Here is a 15479-nt window from a genome sequence, read left to right as displayed (position 1 = left end):
TTAGTAATCTTTTTACAAATGCCAGATGCTCTAGAAGAATGTCTTTGCTCTCTGCTTGAATTAGGCAGTCGTCCAAGTAGGGATATATTTGAATTCCTCTCTGTCTGCAAAACGCAACTACTGGTGCCAGGCATTTTGTGAAGACCCTGGGCGCAGTAGATAAGCCAAAGGGCAGTGCAGAGAATTGGTAATGCATTGAGCCAGCTATGAATCTGAAGTATCTTCTGCATGATTGTCTGACTGGGACATGCAGGTATGCCTCTTTTAGGTCCAAAGTTACGAGCCATGCCTTCTTGTCCAGCATGGGCAGTAGCTGCTGTAGAGTCAACGTCTTGAATTTTGGAACTTCTAGAAACGTATTTAGAATAGACAGATCCAGTATTGGTCTCCAGGTTTTGTCCTTTCTGGGCACTAGGAAAAGTCTGGAGTAAAATCCTTGCCCCTGCTCTTGTTGTGGAACTTGTTGAATGGCACTCATCTCCATGAGGGCTGTAATTTGTTTTTGTGCCTCTGCCCATTGATTGCATGGCAGGTCTGGCATACCTCTTGACCTTGGTAGGGTGTGAAAATGGAACCTGTAGCCTTGGGACACTATGTTCAGGACCCATTTGTCTTGGGTAACCATTTGCCAATTTGATGGAAAAAGTGCTAGTTTTCCCCTTAAGGGGGCTGTCAAAAGAAAAGTGCTTGGATCTGGCAGAGGAAAGTCATTGGGACTGTTTCCTGTAAGGTTGTGATTTGTCTTCTCTGCTTTTGGAGGTAGGAGCACCCCATTGTTTAGGCCTGTATGAGCCTTGGGGCTGAGATCTGCCTCTGGGACGCCTGTATCTGCCTCTTTGTGGTCTGTCTGACACTGGAAAGGACCAATTTTTAGAAGACCAGTTCCTGCTAAACCTGGGTGGCTGTACCTGTACGGAATCCTTGACTGTCTGCATGGATTTTTCTTTATCGTTCATTTTTTTCAACATCTCTTCTGCTTTAGTACCAAACAAAGTATCATGCTGTAATGGAGCATCCAATAATTTTGCTTTAACATGATCAGGCAGATTCTGTTCCTTCTAATAACAGAACCTGTAACAGCGGCTCTGCAAGAGGCCTCCATTGAATCATAACCACATTGTAAAGTATGCTTTCCCACTTGTTCAGCTGCATACAATAAATCCTGCATTTCCTTGTTCTCTGAACATTCAGTGTTTATCAACAATTTCTGTTTAAGCAGAGACATTAAATATTGCTGATATTTAAGCATATGAAACTGACAATTTAAAACCCTTACAGCCAAGGTAACAGAAGTGTAAACTTTTTTCCCCAATCTGTCTAGAGCCCTAGAATCCCTATCAGAGGGAAAAGGGTTTTTTGCAGTGGAAGCTTTAACCCCTTTGGGACCTTGAGATATAGTTTCAGGATCAGTAGTGGGGTTTTTATATAGGAATTTATGAGAATCCGGGACCCTGTGGTAGCTGTCTACCACTTGCACCTGCTAAGCCAGAGTCAGGGGACAGGCCGGACTCTGAAAGTACATCTACAATGTCTAGAACAGGTGGAATAGCAAGGAGTCTGTGCTGAGGAAGTAGCAGAAAGTCTCTGAGCCTTTTCTTAGATTCAGAATAATCTTGGCTCTCCCAGTGGAAATGCTCCCTCATGGTATGCAGGGTTTCCCCAAAAGAATAATCCTCAGGAGGAGAGGCTGAAGGAATGGATTCTTCAGCATCAGAATCCTCATAGGGAAGCATGGAGTAATCCTGTTCAGAAGAGGAATCAGAGGAAATGGAAACCTGATCAGAAGAATCATACTCTGTCTCTTGCCTAGGTCTCTTATCAGGAGGGGGATGGGAACCCCTGATCAAAGTAATTAGGCCTTTGGCCATTTTGAGCATCTGTTTTCTAGGCATGGAAGTCTGAGTAGGAGAATGCTGTACTTGTTTCTTTGTCTTTAGAGCTGCTTTAGTCTTTGAAGCTGAAGATGGCTTAATATATAGTTGTGTAGGTCTGAAGACACCCTCAGAAGCCGATGCCTGCTCAGCGGCTCCAGACCCATCTGAGGGAATGATTTCAGAGTGTCCAATACCTTGAGTATCCAGAGGCCCAGTCGGTTCCACGTGGGAGTCGGAAGCGGCCTGTGGCTCTGAGGTAGCGGGCACCAGGGGCTGCGAAAGCACCTCACCAAGAACCGGCGAACAATCTAGCGGAGGCCTCGTCTGTTTTGGACCTCTGATGCCCATCCTTTTCCTTGCGTTTTTTGTAAACTCTGGTAGTCGGCTGTTCCGACGGCATCATATAATTAAACCTTAGGCCAAAGTAATGAAATGCAAAATTGAGCAGACGCTTAATAGTGCGTTGGTTAAATCTGGCACAAAACAGACCGCTAGCAATGTTGTGATCAGGGCCTAGGCAAGGAATACAGTAACAGTGAATATCCTTGAGGTATTTGCTTCCCACAAGAAATACAATTGTTAACTTTTTCTGACATCAGTCTGGAGCAAGGAAAAAAGTTTCCCCAACGCGGTACTTCGCTTTAATGAAGACTTTGTTTCTGAAATTCGGATTTGAAAATCTCAGGAGTCGGCTGACCGGCACTTGCGAACTGCTTTTGCTTCGGGCACCATGCGGCAAGAAAGACTGAAGAAAATGGCATCGGCTGCATCTTTTATACCCCTGGCGCACTGACGTCAGGGAAGAGGCGACAGCAACCGACGCCAGACCTAGAATTTGGAATTCTGGCCGACTTGAGCGTAGCCTGCCAGCAGGATAACCCGAGTAATGACTGCAACAGTGAAACACGATGAACATCCAAGCAAGGAGGGACATTGTGGTTTAGGCCTAAACAAGTGATGCAGTAAGAATGAAAGTCTCGGTCTGGGATCTGCTTTCCACAGGCGAGACAATTGTTAACTTTTTCGGAAATCTGTTAGAGCAAGAAAAAAGGGTCCCCAACGGGGTACTTAGCTTTAGACATTTTCTTCTGAAATTCAACTTTTGGTAGCACCCGACCGGCACTCGTGCAAATTGCTTCTGCTACAGGCTCCACGACAAGAAAGACTAATGTAATGACCTCGGCTGCCTTGCTTTACAGTACTGATGGCCTGATGTCAGACTACAGGGGACAGCAGCCGGCGCACAAAAACATTGACTCTGGTATACGGGCCGGCCGAGGGCTATCACAGCAGGGATAACCTACAGGTGATGACTGCAAAAGTGAAACACCAAGAACATCGTACTCTTCAGCGCTGGTAAAGCTCTGAAGGGCTTTGCACATAAGCTTGTCTTAGTCAGCTAGCTTGAGCTGACAGTTTGGACATGTGGAAAATACCCTGCAGCTTTAGAAGCTGGCTGGTCATTTTATCAGCAGAATAGAACCCATTTAGTTAAGGCTACTGCAGCAGTGACCAATATGATGAATATTTTATGTGGGTCAGAGCTGTTAGGGCAGTCTAATCAAAAAAGATTAACAAATACAAAAGTTTAAAAGGTTAACATATCAACTGGTGAGAGACAAAAACTGTCAGCGAGTTCCTTTAATATTAGCAACTAAAACCCCAGATCGCAAGCTAAGCAGCTTCACATGCATCAAAACTGATAGCAAGACAGAGAATCATGAAAGGACAAAGTGGCTACTTACCAAGATGACACTAATTGTAACAAAACATATTTCAACTAGTTACTTCCATAAGTGCAGTCAGAAAAAATAATGAAAACTCTTACAAAAACACTTAAGGTACAGAGTTCCAACAATTAAGCTGGAGGAAGTGGGTGGGGGTTTCAGAAATCCAATCTTCACCTTGACAACTCCATTTTGTTGCATCTTCAAGAACACTGACCTCCCATCACAAAAAAGTGAATCTATTAAAAGATATTTCTTTTCATACTGGCTAAATTTTGTTAACATTTTAATCAAAATAAATCAAGCAAATGCTTTACTGTATAATTATGAACTGCATTAAATTTGTAAAGTCTATAAATAATACAATTCAAAACAATGGTTAAGTGCCAAACAGGAATGTATTTGCAAATCAAGTAATTATCAGTTTTATATTTAATATTTAATACATAACCTGGAACTCCATTACCAAGTTAGCCCTACTGGTGAATGTGCAAAATAACTTGCTTAGCATTATTTTTGCCTCTAGTGTTTAAATTTAGGGGTGTCAACTTGTGAAACCAAAGCAGTATTTTAAAAAGGATGCTTCCAGGAGTGCACTTTATTCATCACCATCAAGCAAAGCAATACCTGTTTCTGGTCAATTCTAAACATTAAATATGCAAGACACTGAAATATGAACTCATTAACATCACGAAAAGGCAGAAAACTAATTCATGGCAGTACTAGAATCATAAATACAGTTTATGAAAACTTGTTTTTAAATATTGTTTTAAGCAAAAATTACAATTCAAATAAAACACTAACTTCAAAAAAGCAACAAAACCTTCTGCCACTATGCTTGAAATAATCATGCTGGACATCACAAAACTGCTGACATCTCAGCCAATGGCTGTACTGCACGAGGCTGCTGAAACAAAATACTTGTTGCAGGAACTAAGCCAGTGCCATTTTCTGCACTGATTTTGGTGGATTTAGGTACATAAGCAACCCTAAAAAAAACACTAGCAGTTCTTGTGCACTAAGTCCTGCTCTGCATGCAGTCTCCTTCCATGCTGTGATGCACACTAATGACATCAGACTATCAGCTTGTCACTCCTATGGTGTTTCTGCTGCTTGCACTGCCCCTCAATTTAATGCAAGCAGAGCACACGCACACTGAGAAACGTCCATTTTCATTAACTTAAAGGCTCACAGCAGCAATACCAGCTAGTATCAGCAATCAGTATTTTCATAAAACTTTCCCCCTGGAAGACTAGCAGTGAAACAAAAATGGTGAGCTATACAAAATAGGATTTAAAGGTAAGGGAGAATCAGCTGAACACAAGAACATATATGCACATAGTTTGGGAATGTGGCTTTTTCCATTCTGTTTAACTTCCTTTCCCAACATAGGGTCCACCACTAATTAAAACTGATCCCTCATGGTAATGGACAAGTCTTGGTAACTACTCCTCAGCATGCCTCATTCTTACTCCAGGACTTGAGCAGAATGACATTCCAGTGTGAAGAAAAAAACACTGGAAGCTGATTCATGCTTAGCAGGGGGAGCACACCCAAGTTGGGGTTGTGCTTAAGGGAGGGAGTGCCCTAGGTGGAGAGGTGCTTGCCAGGGAGGGGAGCGCCCAAGGCAGGACTGCGCCAAGCTCTGTGGCTCCTGTGACTTGCAATGGTATAGAAATGCTTTAGGTAAAATGTACCCCTCAGCCAGGTAATTTCTCAACAGGTGAACTATAAAGAAAACTGTCACAGCATATTTTCAAACAGCACACAGATTCTTCAGACTGCCATGCAGCTAACCCCAAACCCAATTAGAAATTCAAACCCTTCCCCTGAAATCCAGTGAGAAAGTTAATCCAATTCTTCATTTTTAATCTAAAACTGTCAAGTACTGTTGCCCTTGGTATTCTGACTACAGTTTGGTTGAGTCAACCCCAGGAGTAATAATTTAGTTGAAATCTTGCCATACATAATTAGGGAACAATGTTTTCTAATCACATAACACAAAAAATCCACAAAAAGTAAACAGTCTGGAAGATTACAGTTAAAACTAAACTGCCACATTTCCAATATTAAAAAGAGAACAGTGTAAAATAAACAGACCAGCACATACCAATCTACATTTTGTGTGCAGATATTTTCTTAAATATATACTTGACTTCCACATAGTTTATTGCAAATATGGTCCTGAACTATTCCAGAATTCCCAACAGCTGAACTCAATGCTGCTGCAGTGAGATTTAAGGGCCCGTGTGCTTACTATGTTCAGGCAACATGCCTGCAAAACGCTGTTTAAATAACGGCATTTTATATGCTCACTCATTAGCCAAATCTACCCCCCCCCCCCCCCCCCCCAATTAGCAATGTACTATTTTCACAAGTCATTAGTACAAGACAATTTCCTTCCCGGGATGCATTTTAAATGGCAATATACAACTGTTTCACAGTTTTAAACAAACACATCATTTGGCAGTTTTGAAACTGGACAGTTGGCACATCCCAGAGATGGTATGGAAAAAAACATGCAACCCACAGCTGAGGGCAAAGTTCTGAAAAACAAAACATGAGCCTGAATTTCCCAAATCAGGCTTGGCAGTTATCTCCCATGTACTTCTGTGGGCATCTTTTTAGACTACCTTGCAAAATAAAGCAGTAAAAGGGTGCCTTTGGATTTGGTACAGTAAATACAAAATCTTATTATGAAAATACTTTCTGATTACCAAGTATTTAAAAAAAAAAAAAAAAAAAAACAGCACATGCACCTGAGCTTTAAAAAAAGCACATTGGAAGATTTCCCCCCTCCAACCCCCAGAAAAGCAGCATGTTTTTAATGGTGTCATCTGCATAGGAATTCTGACAGTGGATGTGCCAAACATTGGATTTTACTAATCTCTACTACAAGCTAATTAATGAACTTAAATAAATGGTAAATAGCACCCAAAATGCAACTTGGAACAAGCCTCATATACAACTGTTCTTTTCTGGAGTAGATTATACTTTAATAACATCAAAAAATTAAACCTGTACCATCTGTAAGACAAGTTTCTACTGTTCAAGCCTCCTGTCCATGAAAAAAAAAATCTTATGTAATACTATACAGCAAGTGTGGAAGCATCAAAATAGAGTCTGAATATTAATGGAGTCCATTATTGTTTTCCCCACTGTAAACTTGGAAATGGCATATATTCTACCCCTACAAAAGCATTTGAATGCAATCCCATTTCACATTACAGAAATGCATTTTGATTAAATATTTGAGCCAATCTAAAATAGCTAATATTTCAAATGATACAGTACTGTATGCTTTGCTTATGTAACAGGTTAGAACACAGCTGGTAAAATGTCACAGGATTACCAAAAATACTGTATTTTTAATACACACAGTTCTTATACAAATTTAAATTACTTTTTAACTCTTCTAAAATGTAAATTGGCAGAAAGAACATATAGTATTACTTTGTTATTTTCTTCTGATTCAAGACTATAGCAAACATATGTAAACCTAAGGTATGTATATTATGTAAAGGTTGTTCTCAAGCAGAATACAAGTTCTTTGTTGTGGAACCACTTTTGGTAGATGTATCGTCATGTGACTGGTAACCAATGACGGGTTTTAAGGGAAGTCCTAAACGTTCTTTGTAAGATTGCCTAGAAAACAGAGAATGGAAAACAAGTTTTATCAGGAGCCCATTTTTGCAAGTTTAAAAACTACACTTCATTATATTAAAAAACTAAACAAAAAAACCTCTTAATAAATGTATGTTTAGCAGAAAATTAACACTACAGGAATAACCAATGACTGGGTGTGGTATACTGAAGATTTATCCAGGTTGGTGTGGTTACCAACCCTGGGTAAATCTTCACTATATCACAACCAGTCACTGGCTACTGCTATTACACAATGACATTTTTTTTTGTGTCTTTCGGCTTTTCCAAATTAGGGGTTGCCACAGCGGAACTCCGGTCTGCTAATGATTGGCAGTTGATTTTTACGTACCGGCTTGCCAGGCCTGACGCACAACCTTCAACGAAGGTACGCCCATTCACTCATATCTCCATGCAGAAGACGCTCTAGCTGAGAATCGAACCGGACAGCGTCTTACTGTGAGGCGACAACTAGAAAGAAATTACTTAACTTTTCTTAAGTATCTTTGTATAATGGAGCCGTGTTCTTCCACTTTCTTTCCGTATCCTGCTGCTTTCTTGATGTACGGAGCATGCATATGGGACTTTTATTCTCATGTTTATGCAGTACATAAGTGCATTAAAAACAGAGCAACGGAGAAAGGAAGATCTGTTTTTTTTTTTTTTTTTTTTTTTTTTTAAAACAAAAAAAAAGTTTGAAATCCAGACAGTTAAGAGGTAAGAGACCGAGACAGGGCAGAAATACAAGGAAAATCATGTACATTTCTTTAGTTATGTATAATGTACCTGATTTTCCTTGTATTTTCTCTGCCCTCAGTATGTACCTGACTTTTTTTCTATTTGCATATGCTTGACTTGCAACGGGCATGCTAGCTGGGCTGACCAATCAGCATGCACATTTCTGAATGTTAATGACCTGTCACTGTATGATGGAAATTGTACAATGATGGGTTACTGTTATTAGGTTCATAGGTAGATACTAGGCTATCTGCCCTAAGGCATTTATAAGCCTAGCCAGAGTGTATTTGGCTTCCACCTCCCTATTAGATTAGCCTACTGTGCCTCTCTAAAGTAGGTCACAGAAGATACCCTTTTAAGATTAGTTTACTGTGCCCTCTGTCTAGCAGGGACACAGTAGAGATCCCAGGGATGAATTCGCGATTTCCCATCCACGCGTCCAAATTTCCCTTGAAGAGGGTCAGCGAGGGGCTATGTCTAACATGAATTGGGATTCTATTCCAGAGTGAGGGGAGCCTCTGGGAAATGAATATGTCCCTCCAGCATGTCCTATTTATTTTTGTGCTGAGGTTTAGGTCCCTGGAGCGTGTAGCTCTAAGGGACTTGGATTTTTGGAGGTGGAGTATGTCCATTAATTCTGGGTTTGACATGGCTTTGTACGTCATGCATAGATTGCCTCCGAGTAGGACGTCATGCATAGATTGCCTCTGAGTAGGCGGTAAACAACTGAGTAGAGCTGGAGTTTCTTTAGTCGCGCTGCATAGGACATCTGTTTGTAGCCTATGATCCTCCTTGGTGAGGTACTTTTGGGGTCTCTCCAGTTGCAGGTGTCAGGTAAGGTACATCCCAAAAGGGGCATTGTATTCAATTATGCGCCTGCTGAGTGACAAGTAGAGGGGCACAATGACCTCTCTTGATCTAGATGTGAATCCTTTCGTGATAAGGTGGGCTATATAGAAGGTCTTTCTAACCACTTTGGCAACATTATTATCAAAGGAGAGATTACTATCTATGTTGGTCCCCAAATCTCTAATTACTTCCATACTTAATGGATTACCACCTATGTGGTAATTTGTGGGCACCTTGTTTTTCCCAAAGGGGATGACTATGCACTTTTTAGCATTTAGCTTGAGGCCGTGGCTCTGGCACCAAGCATCAGTCTCTGTGAGACCCTTTTGGAGGATGCTTGTGTCAGCTGGAGATTCGATTATGGCCCCCAGTTTGCAGTCATCTGCGAACTTTGTCAGCCATAATCCCCCCGTGTTAGCCTGAACCTCAGAGAAGTATCTACCGAACAAGAGAGGTCCCAGAACTGTGTCCTGTGGGACGCCACTTGTAACTGGTTTGGATTCAGGCATGGCACTTGTGATTCTGACCATGTGGGTTCTATCTCTGAGCCAGTTTGCAACCCATCTTGTGATATAGGGGTTATTTAAGCTGATAAGCTTATTTATGATGCCCGAGTGGGGTATTGTGTCGAAGGCTTTTGCGAGGTCCAGGTAGGCGGTGTGGACTACCTTGCCCTCATCTATGGCTTTGGTAACTGTTTCAAAGAAATCAACTAGGTTTAAGAGGCAAGATCTGCCCTTAAAGCCAAATTGGGTAGGGTCCAGTGTCTGGAGGCTCCCAATGTCTTTGTTTATGAGTTCCATGATAATATGCTCCATAGCTTTACAGACCAGACTAGTCAGGCTTATGGCGCGATAAGTTTCCGGGGTCCGTTGTGGCACCACCTTTGTGGTGCCACTGTAGCTGTATGCCATTCTTTGGGTACATATCCTGTAGTAAGGCTAAGTTTGAACAGTGACTTAATGTGAGGGTTCAGTTCTTCTTGGAGCTCGTGTAAGACACAGCCTGGGACACCGTCCAGTCCCATAGATGCTGTGTTTTTTGCTTTAGAGAGGGCAGCTTTCACCTGTGCATTGGTGATGTCAGGGAGGTTACATTCAGTTGGGATAGGCGTTTGCTCCTTTGGGGGGGAAGGGGGGGGGGAGAAGTTTGCGCTGAATCTGCCAGGATGTTGGCCATGTTTGTAGGTTCGGTATATTTTGTACCGTTATGCAACAATTCAGAGCATATCTGGGAGTTTCCGCCCATGTTCTTGACATAACTAAAGAAGGCCTTGTGATTATCTTTAGTGTCTAGGGCAATTTTTCTTTCGAAACTGGCCTTTGATGATTTTATGAGGGATCGAAGTTTCTTGCTAATACTGATCAGAGATGCCTTCCCTTTTTGGGATTTTGCTCTGTCATGTTGTAGCTTCCTCCTTCTGTTGTATAGCTTATTTATGGCCAGGGTCCACCAGACCGGTCTCCTGTTTTTGGAGGAGTGAGTCTTGGTTTTATTTGGGATAGCACGATCCATGCATTCCTGCAGGTGCTCATAGAATGCATTTGTAAAGGATTCTGCGGATTGGGCTGTATTATCCTCTGGCCCAGGGACTTTGAAGGATTCCACCTCAGTCTTGAGAAGTGCAAAGTTGGCTTTTGAGAAATTCTTTACAGTGATTACCTTGGCTGGGGGTGGGGATGGGATAAGGATGTCCAGGGATATTTGTTTATGGTCTGATCTTACCAATGAGGGGTTTACCTCTGGTGTGGAACAGAGTCCCCATGTTGGTGATGACCAGGTCCAATATGTTGTTCCCTCTTGTGGGAGTGGTGACTAGTTGTTCCATTGCGTTAGAGTTTATAAATTCAAGGAACCGTTGGGCGAGGGTGTTTGGGCTTGAGTAGTTTTCCCAGTGAATGTTTGGGTAGTTGAAGTCACCCAATAACAGCGTTTGGAGAGACCTTCATATTCTCCAGTGTTCGCAGGAATGCCAAGTGGGGTTCCTGTAATAGGGAGGGTGTTCTGTAGCAGGCTACAAACTGAAAGGCAGTTTTGCCCGCTGTTAGTTGCACATGGATGGTTTCCGATGCTTCGTGCAGTGCCACTAATCTGGAGGTGTAGGTATCTTTGATGAATATAGATACTCCCCCTCCTTTTGTGCTTCGGTCCGAGTTTTGGGGCCGAAACGCATGGTATGAGCTATAACCTGGTAGTGCTGGGGTGCTCTCAGGAGCCTTGAACCAGGTTTCTGTTACTGCACAGACATAGATTTTCTCCATGCTGAGGAGAGTCTCGAGTGCGTGCATCTTGAGGTTTAGACTACTGGCATTGAGTAGCATTACCTTTAGTTTTTTTATCTTTGGGTTGTCTATGGAGGTGGGTTTGTCCTTTGAGCCTTGCCTAAAAAAGGCACTATGATGGTGGCAACAGCCTTGGCCAGTATACAAAAGCCTAAGGGTGACAGATGCAAGCCATCCCTAGCGAAGCAACGTGGCTTGTCGAGCAGGTCATCCCAGGCTGACAGACACTGGATCCCTTTGAATGACACGAATACTTTAGCCAATTGTTGAAACTGATCATTTTGTCTTTATACTGTGGCATCATTCTTGGTGAGGGCAAGATGCTACTCAAGGTTAGGGTCATACCAGCCTGGGCTACATGGTCAGAGAGCTCCTCTAGGTCTCTTTACATGTAGTCCAGGGAGGTACGTCTCAGGTCATTCACACCAGCATGGACAATGACGGAGTCATACTTGTACTTGCTTTGGAGTGACCAGAGTGCTTGTGTTATGTGGTGGATCCTGGCACCTGACAGGCAGCTTAGTGACCTTCTTGTTCAGTCTGGTGAGCGGGACGCCAGTGTGCCAGACAATAGAGTCCCCTATAACAAGTGTATTTGGCCTTAAGGGCTGTGACTGAGGCACACTGATTTTGTGAAATATGTGATTTGTGGGTATTGAGGGGTGGCTGTTGCTTGGATATCTGCTTAGGAGGTCTTTGCTGTTTAGGCAGATTTTTATTTAGAGCCTCAGAGTATGTTTTTGTGTTGGGTATGGAGATGCAATAGGTCTGTGTGAGACTGGATTTGTGGTGTGGGTGGTTACCTTTTCCTCCTGACTGACTGTGCCAGTCTTGGGTTGAGAGAGCTCTGCCTCAAGTTTGGCTGTGTAACTGCATCTCTCACATGTATTAGAGTTTGTTGGAAGGAGGAGAGCGTTGTCTGTGTACATAAGGCAATTGTAACATTGCCTCAAAATTCCCAGATTCACCAGCTGGACTGGAGAGTAACCTTGAAACTGACCCTTGGACATACCAGATTAGTATAGGGAACTGTTTTTTTACTGATCAGATTAGGGAAGGGAAAAGTACAGTTTTGTACCTACCATAAATGTAGATGTTCGAGTGCTAATACAGCTGCAGTAATCACAGATGGATTTTCTGCCATCAGGCGGGTCCTCGGTCGGCCGAATTCCAAAGTCTAGGTCCGGCGTCGGCTGCTGTCGCTTTCTTTCCTGACGTCAGTGAGGCAGGGGTATATAAGACACAGCAGACGCCATTTTCTTCAGTCTTTCTTGCCCCAGATGTCAGGTGCCCCCAGAAGGAAGGCAATACATAAATTATATCTATATACATGCAATGCAATATAATCATAAATCAGTAGTTGCAAGCAAATATACCATAGAAGGATAACCCAATCAGGTTGTATGAAGACTGGTTAGGCCCTAGGCCTTTACCAAGAGGGGAAGGAGGGAGGGAAAACTGTACTGCAGCTGTATTAGCACTTGAGCATCTACATTTATGGTAGGTACAAAACTGTACTATGTTCATCATGCATACAGCTGCCGTAATCACAGATGGGTAGAATCCCAAAGCTACGCACAGGGTGGTAGGCACTAGGTGGAACTGGGATGAGCCAGAATGCCCTGCAACACAGCAGTGGCAAAGCCTGCTGTAGTTTTGGAATATAAAGGCAGGTGGTAGTGTTTTGTGAAGGTATGCACAGAACTCCAAGTGGCTGCCTCCAAAATACCTTTGGTAGGAACTCCTCTGAGGAAGGCTGTAGAGGTAGCTGTGGCCCTGGTGGAGTGGGATCTGATGCCTGTAGGGACAGATTTTCCATGATAGGAGTAACAAAACCGTATGCAGTGGCCTATCCATTTTGAAATTGTCTGTTTGGAAACTAGCTTCCCTTGAGCTCCTAACAGCATAGGACACAAAAAGTTGTTCTGATTTCCTGAATGGCTTTGTTCTGTCCAAATAATAATGTAGCTGTCTATGGATGTCTAAGGAGTGTAGCAGCCTTTCCCCTTTGTTTTGAGGATTGGGGTAAAAGGTAGGTAAGTGTATGGCTTGATTTAAAGCTACCCCGGATACCACTTTAGGCATAAATGACGGGTTGGTTCGAAGGGAAACCCTGTCCTGATGGAAGATGAGAAAGGGCTGCACAGCCATGAGGGCTTGTAGTTCCAAAACCCTACGAGCTGAGGTAATGGCCAGAAGGAAGGCTGTTTTCCAGGACAAATATTGCAAATCTGTTGAGGCAGCTGGTTCAAAGGGAGGCAATGTTAATTTTTCTAGAATGTAATTAAGATCCCAGGCTGGTATTGGTTGTTTCCTTGGTGGTCTTATATTCTTAGCCCCTCTGAGGAACTGTCTTAAGAGTGGGTGAGAGAATAAGGGTGGATCAGTGTTGAATTCTGCAGAAATGGCTGAGGCATGGATTTTATGGAGGAAAATGAAAGTCCACTGTTCAGCAGCTCAGCTAGATACTGTAATACCCGAGGCAAATTCAGTTTTCTAGGGTCCTGGCCTTTTTTCTCATTCCAAGAGCAAAACAGTTTCCATTTTGCGGAGTAAGCCTTTCTAGTAGATGGCCTTCTGGCCTCCAAAATGACATCCTGCACCTCTTTGGGGAGTAGGGTCTGTTGTGGTGTTAAGGAATTTTCCATGCAGCGAGATTGAGAGTTTTCAGCTGACTGAAGAGTTTTGTAGCTGTGCTGAGTCAGCAGAAGAGGCATTAGAGGTAGGGACCAGGGAGGAGTATGTGTTAGGCTCCTCAGGAGTGGGTACCAGTGTTGTCTTGGCCAGTATCATCTTCGGTCTGTCTGCTCTTGCTTTCAAGAGTACCTTGGGCAGAAGAGGCAGAGGTGGGAAAGCGTAAACTGTCCATGCTGTCCAACTGAATGAAAGGGCGTCCACTCTCCAGGCCTTTGGATGAAAGGTCCTTGAACAGAACTTTTCCAATTGATTCCTGTGGGAGGCGAAGAGATCTAGGTCTGGCCTCCCCCACGCTTGGATTATCTTTGTAAACACTTGAGGATGCAACTTCCATTCGTGTGGATCTGTCATATTTCTGCTTAGATTGTCTGCCAGCGTGTTTTCCAAACCTGGCAAGTACTGTGCCTGAAGTTCGATTTGCCATTCCAGAGCCAAGTTCCAAAGTGTCATGGCTAGTCTGCACAGGGGGTATGAATGTGTTCCTCCTTGTTTGTTTATGTACCACATTACTGTGGTGTTGTCTGTTCTTATCAATAATTGTCCTGGATGAAGGAGGTCCTTGAAAGCTGTAATTGCATTTATCACTGCTAGCATTTCTTTCTGATTGATGTGAAGGTGCTTTTCCTTTTGGAACCATTTGCCCTGAATGCACCTGTCTGTCATGTGCGCCCCCCAGGCGTAATCTGAGGCGTCTGTTGTGATGACTTGATTTGCTTGAGGCTTGTAGAATGGGAGACCTGTGTTTGTTTGACATGCTTGGGCCCACCATAGAAATTCCTTTTGCAAACATGGTATTGTTGTTTCCAAACTGTGGCTGTGTTGAGACCATAGGTTTTTTAGGTACCATTGAAGTTTCCTCATATGCAACTTTGCACATGGGATTAAAAGAATGCAAGATGCCATGAAGCCCAGAGCCTGCAGGATTTTCCTTGCAGTAAGCCTAGTACAATTTGCTAGTATTTTGAAGTACTGAGTTAGTTGCCCCTGTTTTTCTGGCGTAAGATATGCCATCTGGGTGTTTGTGTCCAAGTTGGCACCCAGGAAAGTTATTTTCTGAGATGGTGTTAGCCTGGATTTCTCTTTGTTGACTGTGTATGCCAGGAAATTCAGTAACCGTGTTACATAAGCCAGATGTTCCAGAAGTATGTGCTTGCTGTCCGCTTGGATCAGGCAGTCGTCCAAATAAGGGTAAATTTGTATCCCTTGAAGTCTGCAGTAGGCAATTACTGATGCCAGGCATTTCGTGAATACTCTGGGTGCAGTAGATAAGCCAAAGGGCAATGCAGAGAATTGATAGTGAATTGAACCTGCAAGAAATCTGAGGTATCTTCTGCAGCTTTGATTGGGACATGCAGGTATGCCTCCTTGAGGTCCAATGTTACCAGCCAAAACTCCTTGCCCAGCATGGGAAGAAGCTGCTGTAATGTAAGCATCTTGAATTTTGGTACGAGTAAGAATGTGTTTAGGATGGATAAGTCCAAAATGGGTCTCCAGTCGGTTCCTTTCCTTGGTACCAGAAATAGCCTGGAATAAAAACCATGACCTTGTTCGTGAGTAGGTACCTCTTGAATAGCTTGCATGTCTATGAGCTTTGAAATTTGTAGTTGTGCCTCTGCCCTTTGATTGTGTGGCAGGTTTGGCATGCCTCTCATTTTTGGAAGTGTGTAAAA

The 15479-nt window shown here is 43.0% G+C and overlaps 1 protein-coding gene across 1 annotated transcript in view; it reads right to left on the bottom strand.

Moving 5' to 3' along the window:
• Positions 1-3980: 3980 nt before the first annotated feature.
• The window catches only part of LOC122788873 (eukaryotic translation initiation factor 4E-like), a 387508-nt gene continuing 376009 nt past the window's right edge, over positions 3981-15479 (bottom strand). Inside the window, exon 7 of the mRNA XM_044055778.1 lies at positions 3981-7246. Within this exon, the coding sequence (XP_043911713.1) occupies positions 7132-7246 (115 nt within the window). The 3' untranslated portion in view covers positions 3981-7131. The remainder of the gene's footprint in view (positions 7247-15479) is intronic.

The sequence above is a fragment of the Protopterus annectens genome, chromosome 14.part0 (assembly GCF_019279795.1).
Source record: "Protopterus annectens isolate FY-2018-M chromosome 14.part0, PAN1.0, whole genome shotgun sequence".
Taxonomy (NCBI): domain Eukaryota; kingdom Metazoa; phylum Chordata; order Ceratodontiformes; family Protopteridae; genus Protopterus; species Protopterus annectens.
The sequence above is the reverse complement of the archived record's forward strand: the minus strand, read 5'-3'. Positions and strand labels throughout refer to the sequence as shown.